This window comes from Lampetra fluviatilis, chromosome 39, assembly GCF_964198595.1.
Source record: "Lampetra fluviatilis chromosome 39, kcLamFluv1.1, whole genome shotgun sequence".
Lineage (NCBI taxonomy): Eukaryota > Metazoa > Chordata > Hyperoartia > Petromyzontiformes > Petromyzontidae > Lampetra > Lampetra fluviatilis.
Window position 1 is genome coordinate 400,486 of NC_136313.1, and position 13,982 is coordinate 414,467.

Consider the following 13,982-nt stretch of genomic DNA (forward strand, 5'->3'; position numbering starts at 1 on the left):
CCAGTGGTTGAAATTCCACATCGCTATGGCAGGCGCGGACAAGTCTCTATTGAGCTTCCGCGAGTGGCGTGGTATTGATTTTATTGCCCCCGGAGGAAGGAATGATGGGCCGAATCGACCTGCCCACCACAACCTAGGATTGAACTCGCGACCTTCCGCTCGCCGCCCGCTCCCACGCCGATCCGCCCGGGCCACGCGTTGGTTCACCGCGGTCGGTCCGTACGCGCGTGGGATCATCGCGCGTCCGTCCTGCGCTCGGTCCGCACGGGGTGAACACCAGCTGACCCCCGCTGTCCCCAGGTGACTTCGCGTCGAGAGCCCGGCCACCCTCCGTGATTGCCACACCCCGACTCAAGTCCAGCGTTTCGGACTTTGTCCCCGCGAGCCGCCTCGTGTTGTTCCTGCTGCTGCTGCTGCTGTTATCTGCACTGCTATCTGCGCTGATATCTGCGCTGCTGTTATCTGCGCTGCTATCTGCTGGCCCGGTGCACGGGGCAGCTCAGCACCGACCGTGTTGATAACCGGGCAGAGCGCTCCGTCTCCCTCTTTCCCACGTCCGCCCTCCACGTAAGTAAAGTAAAAAACAAAGCGGTTTCTATTTACAAGTCCCATCGCCCACGCGGTCTTCCTTCCCGCGAGTTCGTCATAGCGCCAGCTTTCGTTGAATTCGAGAAAAATTCTGGACCCCTTTCGACTTTTGGTGTCTCATCGGCAAGGTTGGGATTGCTTCAACCGATGCTGGAGAGCTGCCAGATGTTTATCGGCAAGCATGTGTGGCCGATAGGACGTGTGAAACGACTCTTGAGTTTTTTTTTATGTGGAGAGGAAAGGTGAAGGATTTAAATTGTCCGCTCAATTATTGCGTTAATGATCATTTCCACAACTGCCACTAAACATCCGGCCGTTCACCAGCATCTGTTCAAGCACGTCTGACTGCTGAAGAGACACTGCAAGTTGAAACGAGTCCAGAGTTTTTGCTTGTGTTGAACCAACGGTCTAAGCAGCCTGACTCTCCTGATGAGACACTGCATGTCTGCATGTCGAAACTGGGGAGGCCCGGGTGGCGGATGGGAGGTGTACAAGTATAAACACGTGGTTTTTGCGGAGAGGCACACGCAACCGAAGGTTCGTCATCTCAAAACGTTCTTTGCTCTGTTCGTCGTACGGTTGCGCGCGGCGAGCGCCCTTGGCGTGCCGCGCCGCCGGCGACGACGGGGGCCGCCGGCGGCTCTGGAGTCGTGTGCGGCCCTCGTGGAGTCACCGCCTTATCGGCGCCGCGCCGTTGCGGGTCACGCACGGCACCCGATAACGTTTGTGGCGTCTTGTAGGTGAACCCGCGTGCGTGCGCGTGAGTTTACGTGACAAAGTCCGTGTGAGTTTTAAGTTCACCTCGCTGGCGCCGGGCGGCACGGGGCGCGCCGCCACTCTGCGGAGGAGAGGCGCAGGAGGAGGACGGGACGCGTCGACCGCGGGAGACGCGCGCCGACAGGCACGGCACGCACGCAGCACGGACCGTGACAGGTGATTATTTAATAGGGAGGGAGTCATGGGTTTGTACACGAGTCTATGGGTCTCGCTGTGAGTGCATGGGTCTCTGCGCGAGTCTATTCACATGCTGCTGCTGACACTCCCAGCGTGCCTCTGCCTCTACCCAGAGCGACTGCATCTTAACGACACGCTCTGATTTGTATGCCCCTTTATATTTGTTAGTCTTCATCCAGCAGCGGATGGAACGTGGATTTCCGACCCGAGTCTCATTCCCAAACATGGCTAACGTCAGTGCCGAGTGATATCTGAAACTGCTCCTGGGCTTCCCCTAGATCAACTCGGCTGTAAATTAGTACCTGGTGTCGTGTGAAGTGAACATCAACACTGGGGAGACAAAGGCGGCACGGTGCCGGCCACACCGCCCGCTCGTACGCCGCAACGTCACTCGCCCCAACAGCCTCCGTGGACCACGTGGGGGGTCTCTGTCTGGGCGTGTGCCCGGCAGGCCCCGGTTTGCCGGCTCTTCCCCATGGCTCTCGGGGGCGTCCCGAACCCGGCCTACGAGCAGCAGGAGGAGGAGGAGGAGGATGATGGGGGTCGTCGTGCCGCCGAGGAGCCTGCACCGGCCGAGGGGAGAAGCGGCCACGCCGGCCCGGAAGGCGACGAAGCCGGGAGGAGGAGGAGGAAGGAGGAGCGGGAGGAGGAGGAGGAGGAGGCTGGCGAGGGTCCGTGTGGGTGGTGGCGTGTGAGGCCCTCTTGCCTGCAGGTCTGCAACAACCCCAAGGGCTACCTGCTGTTCTTCGGACTCATGTGCGCCTTGCAGGGTGAGTGCTGCGAGAGGGTGGGGGCGGGCCCCCCCCCCCCTCTTTCTGTGTCTGTGTGTGGTGGTGTGTGTCTCTGTGTGAGTAACTGTGTGTCTGTGTGTGTGTCTATCTGTGTGTGGTTCTGTGTATATGTGCGTGTGTGCATCTTTGTCTTTGTGTATCTGTGTATCTGTGTGTGTGTCTGTGTATCTGTTTATATGTCTGTGTATCTGTTTGTGTGTGTGTGTGTCTGTTTATCTATTTGTGTATCTGTGTGTGTGTATCCGTGTGTGTCTGTGTGGAGCGGTAGTGTAGCGGTTAGCGCTACGCTGCGCTACGAACTCGGCGACATGGGTTCGATTCTCGCTCACGGCCAACACCAGTGGCGATTATCTGAACCGGTCCTGGTGGTGTTGGCCCTCCACCCCCTCGTGTGCTGTGCCGGCCTTCATAGGTTCTCGCTAACAGCACTTGCCCCAATAGTCTGTTGAGACTATACGGGGGAACTTTGTCTCTGCGTGCGAGTGGATGGCATGGGCAGTATCCCCCTATGCTATTCTTGCACGTGATAGTAGCAGCCATGTGGCCCAGGATCTCGATGCCAATGTCGAGGTCTCATGCTGCTGCTGCTACGACGAGAGAGAGAGGGAGGGATTCAGCAGAGTGAGAGAGAGGGAGGGATTCAGCAGAGCGAGAGAGAGGGAGGGATTCAGCAGAGCGAGAGGGAGGGAGGGATTCAGCAGAGCGAGAGGGAGGGAGGGATTCAGCAGAGCGAGAGGGAGGGAGGGATTCAGCAGAGCGAGAGGGAGGGAGGGATTCAGCAGAGCGAGAGGGAGGGAGGGATTCAGCAGAGCGAGAGGGAGGGAGGGATTCAGCAGAGCGAGAGGGAGGGAGGGATTCAGCAGAGCGAGAGGGAGGGAGGGATTCAGCAGAGCGAGAGGGAGGGAGGGATTCAGCAGAGCGAGAGGGAGGGAGGGATTCAGCAGAGCGAGAGGGAGGGAGGGATTCAGCAGAGCGAGAGGGAGGGAGGGATTCAGCAGAGCGAGAGGGAGGGAGGGATTCAGCAGAGCGAGAGGGAGGGAGGGATTCAGCAGAGCGAGAGGGAGGGAGGGATTCAGCAGAGCGAGAGGGAGGGAGGGATTCAGCAGAGCGAGAGGGAGGGAGGGATTCAGCAGAGCGAGATGGAGGGAGGGATTCAGCAGAGCGAGAGGGAAGGAGGGATTCAGCAGAGCGAGAGGGAGGGAGGGATTCAGCAGAGCGAGAGGGAGGGAGGGATTCAGCAGAGCGAGAGGGAGGGAGGGATTCAGCAGAGCGAGAGAGAGGGAGGGATTCAGCAGAGCGAGAGGGAGGGAGGGATTCAGCAGAGCGAGAGAGAGGGATGGGAAGGGCACAGCGACGGGGAATTCCCGCCGTGCCGGTGCCGCGTGCAGGCGCGGCGGTGAACGGGCTGGTGAACGTGAGCATCACGACCATCGAGCAGCGCTTCGACCTGCGCAGCTCGCTCACGGGGCTCGTGTCCGCGGGCTACGACATCGCCTTCTGCGTCTGCACGCTGCCCGTCACCTTCCTGGGCGGCCGCGGGCACAAGCCGCGCTGGCTGGCGCTGGGCGCCGTCGTCATGGGCGCCGGATCGCTCGTGTTCGCGCTGCCGCACTTCACGGCCGGGCCCTACCGGCTCAGCGACGAACGGCTCGGTGGGTCGCTCGTGGGGGCGGGGGGAGGCGCCTGCCGCTGGGGGGTCTCCCCAGGAGCGGCGCTTCTCGGATTCGTGTCTCTGAGGGGTCGGCCGGATGATGATGGCGGATGATGATGATAATGACAATGATTGTGACGGTGACGACGATGATGATGACGACGACGATGACGACGACGATGACGACGACGATGACGACGACGATGACGACGATGATGACGACGATGATAATGACGATCATGATGACTACGATGATGATGGCGATGACGATGATGATCATGATGACGACGATGACAACGTTGATGACAACGATGATGATGATGATAATAATGTCGACTATGATGATGACGATAATGATGACCATAGCGACGACGATGATGACGATGATAATGACGATGACAACGATGATAATGACGATGATGACGACTACGATGATGATGGCGATGATGATAATGACGATGATGACGACGACAATGATGATGACGCCGCCGCTGCCGACTCACGGCGGCTCCACTCCGCGTCCCCAGAGACGTGCTCAGCGACGCGCAACTCCTCGTCGTGCCCCCCGCCCGGGGGGGGCGGCGATGCGGCCGCCCCCTCGCTCTCGGCGTACCTCTTCGTGTTCGTGCTGGGACAGCTGCTGCACGGCGCCGGCTGCACGCCGCTCTACACGCTCGGCACCGCCTTCATGGACGAGAGCGTCACGCAGGCCCAGTCCTCGCTCTACATCGGTGACTATCACCACACCTGCTGCCCCTGCTGCTACAGCTGCTGCTGCTGCTGCTGCCCGTGTTGCTGCTGCTGCTGCTGCCTCTGCTGCTACAGCTGCTGCCCGTGTTGCTGCTGCTGCTGCTACAGCTGCTCGCACATGGCTCCTGTTGCAACTCAACAGCATCGTTAGCAGCACTTGCCCCTCGAGTGTGGCGACGGCTACAGGGGCCGCGGTCTCTCGCTTTGTCTCTGTGCTGCAGGCATCGCCTTCGGGATGTCCGCGCTGGGTCCGGCCATCGGCTACGTCGCCGGAGGGCAGCTGCTCAACATCTACATTGACGTGGACAGGAGCGGCAAGTGCGTCCCGTGGCCTCGCAGCACCGAGCGCCCGGGTTCGAATCCAGACCCGGGTGCCTCTCTGTGTGGAGTTTGTGTGCTCTTGAAACCTGTTCTGTAGGGAGTGAATGTGAGTGGGAGTGAGTGAGTGAGTGAGCGAGCGAGTGAGTGTGAGTGGGAGCGAGTGAGTGAGAGTGCGCGTGTGGAGGTCTCTCTCCCTTTGTTCTGCATGGGTTTCCTCCGGGTTCTCCAGTTCTCCCCTGGCATAGCTAGGACAAAGATCCCCCCGTGTAGCCTTAACAGACTGTAGGGGCAAGTGCTGTTAGCGAGCACCTATAAAGGCCGGCACGGCACACGAGGGGGTGGGTGGCCAGCACCACGCCCATACCGTCTTTGTCTCCCTAGTGGCGATATTTACACATCGCACACGGTACTCATTTGAGGCTGAGTCGACCTATGGGAGGCCCAGGACCGGTTCAGATAATCGTCACTGGTGTTGACCGTGAGTGGGAATCGAACCCGGCTCGCCAGGTTCGTAGCGCAGCGTAGCGCTAACCGCTACACGCTCCCCACCATAGCTCAATACAGACACACTGACACACACAGACACACACACAGGAGACACACACACAGGAGACACACACACGTGTACACACACACACACTCTGTGTAACCGGTATTGGCCAAACAAACATTCCAGTGCTGAAAAGTGTGTGTGTCTCTGTGTGTCTCTGTATCTCCTCATGTGTGTATCCCGTTGTGTCTCTGTGTCTGTGTGTGTCTCCGTGCATCTCTGTGTCTGTGTGTCTCCGTGCGTCTCTGTGTCTGTGTGTCTCCGTGCGTCTCTGTGTCTGTGTGTGTCTCCGTGCGTCTCTGTCTCTGTGCGTGTCTCCGTGCGTCTCTGTGTCTGTGCGTGTCTCCGTGCGTCTCCCCGTGCGTGCCCGCGTCGGCAGCGTCCCGCTGAGCCCCAGCGACTCGCGCTGGCTTGGCGCCTGGTGGGTCGGCTTCATCGCCGCGTGCCTCCTCTCCTGGGCCATCGCCGTGCCGCTCTTCGCGTTCCCGCGCTCCCTGCCAGGTCTCGAGCGCGCAGAGCTCCCCCGTGCACCCGCGGGGCGAGCGCACGAGCGCGCAGAGCTCCCCCGTGCCGCCGGCTCACACCCGCGGGGCGAGCGCACGCCTACGACGGCGGGCGCTGCGCCCGAGCGGGGGGGCGGGTGGTCGGCGACGGCGCCTTTGTCTCCCCGGTGCCGACGTTTACACGCCGCACCCGGCACACGTAGGAGGCTCGGTCCGCCTTGGGGGATGTCCCGAGGCCGGTTCAGATATTCGTCACCGTCATCGGCTGAGCAGGGATCGAACTCGGATCGCCACCGCTCCCCGCGTGACCACGTGACCACGTGACCAACGCTTGTGTGGAGACGCACGTCCGCGGGTGTGCGTGTTCTGTGAGTGAGAGGGCGAATCGGTGAGTGGGGGTGAGTGAGAGTGCCGTTGTGACCTGCAGCGAGTGGATGAGTGAGGTTGTAACTTAGTGAGTGAATGATTGAGGGAGCGAATGAGTGAGCAAGTGGATGAGAGAGTAGGAGGGTGAGTGTTGTTATTGATGAGACCTGCAGTGTGGTGGTGGTTGAACAAAGTGCGGTGGTGGTGGTGGTGCTGGTTGTGGTGGATGAGACGACACAGTCAGTGTCTGGAGAAGAAATGAACGAGTGGATTTCACAGGAACAGTGACCACGGGAGTAGCGGTAAAGGAGTGAGCGAGTGGATGACAGGGTTGGTAGATGAATGAGCGAGTGGGTGAGTGTGGGTGAGCGTGGGTGAGCGTGGGTGAGTGCGCGCCGTGCCGGCCTTCGTGGGTGCTTGCTAACGGCACTCACTCCAACCTTCTATTTGGACTTTGTTTTTATGTGCATGCGTGTGTCTGTGTGCATGCGTGTGTGCGTGTGTGCGCGTGTGTGTGTGTCTGTGTGCGTATGTGCGTGTGTGTGTGTCTGTGCGTGTGTGCGCGTCTGTGCGTGTGTGCGCGCGTGTGTGTGTGCGTGTGTGTGTTGGTGCCCCCAGGCTCGGCGAGGCTGCGTGCGCGCTATGTCTCCCAGGCGCACCAGGACGGCAGCGAGGAGGTGACGGCACGCGCCGGCTTCGGCTCCGGCTGGCGCGACTTCCCCACCGCCTTCAAGGTGCCTCCCTCACCCGCCCTCCCTCCCTCCCCTCTCCTCCCTCCCTCCCTTCCTCCCTCTCCTTCCTCTCTCATCCCTTCCTACCTCTTCTTCCCCCCGATCATCCCTTCCCTTCCTCCCCTCTCTCTTGCGGTGTTCATGTGTGTGTGTGTTCATGTGTGTGCTCGTGTGTGTGTGTGTGTGTATGTTTATGTGTGTGTTCATGTGTGTGCGTGCCAGCTGCTGGTGAAGAACGCGGTGTTCATGTGCGTGACGGTGGCCGGCTCCACCGAGGGCCTCGTGGTCGCTGGGTTCATCACCTTCATGCCCAAGTTCATCGAGAACCAGTTCGGCCAGACGTCCTCCTTCGCAGCGCTGCTTGGAGGTAGCGCTCTGCCATTTTTATAGCATCGTCGTCATCATCATCATCATTGTTGTCGTCATCGTCGTCATTGTCTTCATCGTCATCATCGTCGTCATCATCGTCGTCATCATCGTCATCATCATCATCATTGTCGTCATCGTCATCATCATCGTCTTCATCGTCGAGTTTGTTCCCTGTAGAGTTTGTTCCGTGCAGAGTTTGTTGGCTCTTCCCTGTTTCTTCCCGTAGCTAAACTCACACCCGCAATGTCACCGCCCACACATCCCAATGCTCTAAAATGACCTGCAAATTACTCCATCGCGATCGCACAGCAGCAGCAGCAGCATCGCCCCCTACTGCGTCTGAGACTCCGTGAAGCTCTCCTGGGTGGCGCAGTGGACATAACGGTGCGCCGTGCCCCCGCCGTGCCCCCCCCCCCCGTGCCCGCCCCCCGCTAGGCTTGGTGAGCATACCGGGGGCGGTGGTGGGTCAGGTCCTGGGGGGCCTCCTGGTCAGCAAGCTGCACCTGTCGTGCCGCCGGACGCTGCTGCTGGCGTCCGGCTCCTCGTTGGCTTCGCTGGCGCTCTGCGCCGTCTTCTACTTCGCGAGCTGCGAGAACGCGCCCTTCGCCGGGGTCACGCAGCCCTACAACAGGTACACACGCACGCGCGGGTACGCACACACGCGCGGGTACGCACGCACGCGCGGGTACGCACGCACGCGCGGGTACGCACGCGCGGGTACGCACGCACACATGGGTCCTGCTGCCCCAATGACCTGAGCGAGCGACCGAGCGACTGAGCGAGAGACCGAGCGAGCGACTGAGCGAGAGACCGAGCGGCGGCGGCGGTGTGCCCCAGGTCTGGCGAGGCGCTGCTGATGCTGGAGGCCGAGTGCAACGCGCCCTGCGGCTGCGAGCGTTCGCTCTTCGCGCCGGTCTGCACCGACGACGGAGTGCAGTTCTTCTCCGCCTGCTACGCGGGCTGCACCACCAGCATCCCACAGGTGCTCGGCGCACCCGGCGCATTCCGCCCCGGCACGCCACTGCGCCCGGCGTGCCGGTTCTCACTCGCCGGTCGCCGCGTCGCCTGCCGCGGCCTACGACGAGAGGGAACTGGATGCGATGTGCCGGGCCCTGAAAGGATTTCGGGGTCGCGGACTCGGTTGAGGTTAATCCCCCATCTCGATGCCTGTTTGCAGCCAGAGGAATTACGAAATTCAAGCGCAACCTGCACAGGGCCCAACGGAAGCGCTTCCGCCACTTTCTGCAGGTGTCCGCGGTTCGAATCCGACAGGAAAGCCCCGGTTATTAACTGCGGCGGTGCGTTCACCGTGAAGCGGGAAACTACGCGCCGTCCCCTTCGATCACCGTGGACGTCAAAGTTTCCCGCGACGTCGATCCGAGACGCATCGGCCGTTGAGCGCCGGGCATCACGGGAGAAAGTTTCGCCAAATTTCTGAAAAGTTACGGCGCCGGTCACTCAATTGGGAAAGCACGAGAGAGCGGCGACGCGCCCCCCCCCCCCCCCACCTTGACTGTGGAACAACTGCAGAGGCTGCGAGCGCGTAAAACACGGCCACGCGAATACCGCACACGCACACCGACTCGAGCGTTGTAAGATACACGAACTCTCCGACTGTAGCTCGGTCGTCAAATCGCAGACGTGTAACTGTGCTCTCGCTCAAGGCACGGAGCGCCCTCCCCGGACTCGCCACACTACGCCGGCGGCGGTGTCGTGTTTGGCCAATACCGGTGACGTTGCACGGGGCTTTGTTTTAGCCTTGGGGGGAAGCCGGAGAACTCGGAGGAGACCCGTACGGAACAGGGAAGAGAGAACACGTTCTCACCCACACACTCACTCGCACAAAGACAAAGATCCCCCGTATAGCCTCAGCAGACTGTTGGGGCAAGTGCTGTGAGCGAGCACCTATGAAGGCCGGAACGGCACACGAGGGGGTGGGTGGCCAGGACCACGCCCGGCCGCCTTTGTCTCCCTATTGGCAATGCTTGCACACCGCACTCGGTAATAATTTGCCGCTGAGTCTACCTAGGGGAGGTTCATGACCGGTTCAGATAAATGTCTCTGGTGTTTGCCGTGAGCGGGAATTGAAATCGGTCGCTGGGTTCGTAGCGCAGCGTAGCGCTAACCACTACACTACCGCTCCCCACACTCACACGCACTGTCTCATCCACACGCTCTCACTCACACACACACTCACACACACTCTCACTCACACACACGCTCTCTCTCACACACACTCTCACTCACACACACTCACACACACGCTCTCTCACACACACTCTCACTCTCACACACACGCTCTCACACACACTCTCACTCACACACACACTCTCTCACACACACTCTCACTCACACACACACTCTCTCTCACACACACACACTCTCTCACACAACAACAACAACCGCCATTCGCCACTAAGTGGCGGTGACGTCACCACGACGCTTGTGCCAGGCCATGTGCACCTTGAGGCCACGTGAAGTGTCGAACGCCCGCTGGCAGGAGGTCACGGGGCAGACCCAGGTGCCACGGGTCGACTGACCGAGATGACCGAGATGACTGGCTGATGCACCACCTGTGCCCCCTACTGTGCCAACTTGCTGTGCTTTAGCCACCCGGCGCTCCGCTCGTTGTTGTGAGCGTCGCTCCTCCGCCCTCCGTTGTTGTTGGAGGGCGACTGCCTCCAACTGCCCAGTAGCGTCCTTCACGAGCCTCCTCCACTGAGGCCGATCTTGACACCGCTGGTACCAGTCATCGGCAAGTCCACTCAGCTCCACGTCCTCCTGTACCACATCACTCCATCTCTTCTCTAGCCCGTGCCGCGCCCGTTTAGCCCCCTCGATCCGGCCGAACAAAAGCTGTTTAGGCATGCGGTGGCTGGGCATGCGGGCTACATGACCCAGCCAACGCAGCCTTGCCTGCCGGAGGAGCTCACTGATGGGACTTTGCCCAGATCTTTCAAGGACTTGTGAGCTCCTCACACAATCCAGCCTGGTCAAACCCAGGATGGATCGTAGGCAGGCCAGCCTAAATGTTTCCAACCGGCGAAGATGCTCCACTAGGGGGGTCCACGTTTCGCAAGCGTAGAGAAGGGAGGGAATGACCGTGGCCGAGAAGACCTGAAGCTTCGTGCGGAGCGACAGACCAGGTAGCTTCCACACAGCGTTACGCAACCGATGAAAAGATATTGCCGCTCGACTGATTCGGAGTGAGACCTCTGCTGATAAACTGGAGCTGGTCATGAGCACACTGCCCAGGTATGGGAAACTCTCTACTCTCTCCACAACTGCCCCATCACCGATTGGGAGTTGTGGGGGCGGAGTGCCCGATGGTACAAAATACCCAGGCAGGTGCTTAGTTTTGGTGGGGCTGATGGTAAGGCCCCACCTCTTAGTGGCACACTCCAGCCTCAGCAGCAGCGTCTCCAACTCCTCTTCTGAATGAGCAGCTATTACCAAATCATCGGCATACATAACGTGGTTGACCAATAGGGAGCCATCCCTGGATCGCACTCTCTCACACACACAACAACCGCCATTCGCCACTAAGTGGCGGTGACGTCACCACGACGCTTGTGCCAGGCCATGTGCACCCTGAGGCCACGTGAAGTGTCGAACGCCCGCTGGCAGGAGGTCACGGGGCAGACCCAGGTGCCACGGGTCGACTGACTGAGATGACCGAGATGACTGGCTGATGCACCACCTGTGCCCCCTACTGTGCCAACTTGCTGTGCTTTAGCCACCCGGCGCTCCGCTCGTTGTTGTGAGCGTCGCTCCTCCGCCCTCCGTTGTTGTTGGAGGGCGACTGCCTCCAACTGCCCAGTAGCGTCCTTCACGAGCCTCCTCCACTGAGGCCGATCTTGACACCGCTGGTACCAGTCATCGGCAAGTCCACTCAGCTCCACGTCCTCCTGTACCACATCACTCCATCTCTTCTCTAGCCCGTGCCGCGCCCGTTTAGCCCCCTCGATCCGGCCGAACAAAAGCTGTTTAGGCATGCGGTGGCTGGGCATGCGGGCTACATGACCCAGCCAACGCAGCCTTGCCTGCCGGAGGAGCTCACTGATGGGACTTTGCCCAGATCTTTCAAGGACTTGTGAGCTCCTCACACAATCCATCCTGGTTAAACCCAGGATGGATCGTAGGCAGGCCAGCCTAAATGTTTCCAACCGGCGAAGATGCTCCACTAGGGGGGTCCACGCTCTCACTCAAACACACACACTCTCTCACACACCCTCTCATCCACACGCTCTCTCACTCACACACACTCTCTCTCACACACACTTTCACTCACGCACACTCTCTCACACACACTCTCTCTCTAACACACACACTCTCTCACACACACTCTCACTCACACACACACCCTCTCATCCACACGCTCTCTCACTCACACACACTCTCACACACACTCTCACTCACACACACACTCTCACTCACACACACACCCTCTCATCCACACGCTCTCTAACTCACACACACTCTCTCTCACACACACACTCTCTCACACACACACCCTCTCACTCACACGCTCTCTCACTCACGCACACCCTCACTTACACACACACTCTCTCACTCACACACTCCAATATCAACACCAACACCTGCCATTGACCACTAAGTGACGGTGACGTCACCACTGCAACGTCGCCGGCCGTGCTGCTGCTAATGATGGTGATGTTGATGGTGATGTTGATGGTGATGTTGATGGTGATGTTGATGGTGATGTTGATGGTGATGTTGATGGTGATGTTGATGGGGATGTTGATGGTGATGTTGATGGTGATGTTGATGGTGATGTGGATGGGGATGTTGATGGTGATGTTGATGGTGATGTTGATGGTGATGTGGATGGTGATGTTGATGGTGATGTTGATGGTGATGTTGATGGTGATGTTGATGGGGATGTTGATGGTGATGTTGATGGTGATGTTGATGGTGATGTTGATGGTGATGTTGATGGTGATGTTGATGGGGATGTTGATGGTGATGTTGATGGTGATGTTGATGGTGATGTGGATGGGGATGTTGATGGTGATGTTGATGGTGATGTTGATGGTGATGTGGATGGTGATGTTGATGGTGATGTTGATGGTGATGTTGATGGTGATGTTGATGGTGATGTTGATGGTGATGTTGATGGGGATGTTGATGGTGATGTTGATGGGGATGTTGATGGTGATGTTGATGGGGATGTTGATGGTGATGTTGATGGTGATGTTGATGGGGATGTTGATGGTGATGTTGATGGTGATGTTGATGGTGATGTTGATGGTGATGTTGATGGGGATGTTGATGGTGATGTTGATGGTGATGTTGATGGTGATGTGGATGGGGATGTTGATGGTGATGTTGATGGTGATGTTGATGGTGATGTGGATGGTGATGTTGATGGTGATGTTGATGGTGATGTTGATGGTGATGTTGATGGTGATGTTGATGGTGATGTTGATGGGGATGTTGATGGTGATGTTGATGGTGATGTTGATGGTGATGTTGATGGTGATGTTGATGGTGATGTTGATGGGGATGTTGATGGTGATGTTGATGGTGATGTTGATGGTGATGTGGATGGGGATGTTGATGGTGATGTTGATGGTGATGTTGATGGTGATGTGGATGGTGATGTTGATGGTGATGTTGATGGTGATGTTGATGGTGATGTTGATGGTGATGTTGATGGTGATGTTGATGGGGATGTTGATGGTGATGTTGATGGGGATGTTGATGGTGATGTTGATGGGGATGTTGATGGTGATGTTGATGGTGATGTTGATGGGGATGTTGATGGTGATGTTGATGGTGATGTTGATGGTGATGTTGATGGTGATGTTGATGGGGATGTTGATGGTGATGTTGATGGTGATGTTGATGGTGATGTGGATGGGGATGTTGATGGTGATGTTGATGGTGATGTTGATGGTGATGTGGATGGTGATGTTGATGGTGATGTTGATGGTGATGTTGATGGTGATGTTGATGGTGATGTTGATGGTGATGTTGATGGGGATGTTGATGGTGATGTTGATGGTGATGTTGATGGTGATGTTGATGGTGATGTTGATGGTGATGTTGATGGGGATGTTGATGGTGATGTTGATGGTGATGTTGATGGTGATGTGGATGGGGATGTGGATGGGGATGTTGATGGTGATGTTGATGGTGATGTTGATGGTGATGTGGATGGTGATGTTGATGGTGATGTTGATGGTGATGTTGATGGTGATGTTGATGGTGATGTTGATGGTGATGTTGATGGGGATGTTGATGGTGATGTTGATGGGGATGTTGATGGTGATGTTGATGGTGATGTTGATGGGGATGTTGATGGTGATGTTGATGGTGATGTTGATGGTGATGTTGATGGTGATGTTGATGGGGATGTTGATGGTGATGTTGATGGTGATGTTG

The 13,982-nt window shown here is 58.0% G+C and overlaps 1 protein-coding gene across 1 annotated transcript in view; it reads left to right on the forward strand.

Moving 5' to 3' along the window:
- The first annotated feature begins 1,384 nt into the window (after positions 1-1,384).
- LOC144945809 (solute carrier organic anion transporter family member 4C1-like) overlaps positions 1,385-13,982 on the forward strand; it is a 20,456-nt gene continuing 7,858 nt past the window's right edge. Inside the window, exons 1-10 of the mRNA XM_078874345.1 lie at positions 1,385-1,521; positions 1,994-2,312; positions 3,722-3,985; positions 4,512-4,715; positions 4,956-5,052; positions 5,985-6,106; positions 7,093-7,208; positions 7,428-7,572; positions 8,010-8,205; positions 8,412-8,556. Coding sequence (XP_078730471.1) covers positions 2,018-2,312; positions 3,722-3,985; positions 4,512-4,715; positions 4,956-5,052; positions 5,985-6,106; positions 7,093-7,208; positions 7,428-7,572; positions 8,010-8,205; positions 8,412-8,556 — 1,584 coding nt within the window. The 5' untranslated portion in view covers positions 1,385-1,521; positions 1,994-2,017. The remainder of the gene's footprint in view (positions 1,522-1,993; positions 2,313-3,721; positions 3,986-4,511; positions 4,716-4,955; positions 5,053-5,984; positions 6,107-7,092; positions 7,209-7,427; positions 7,573-8,009; positions 8,206-8,411; positions 8,557-13,982) is intronic.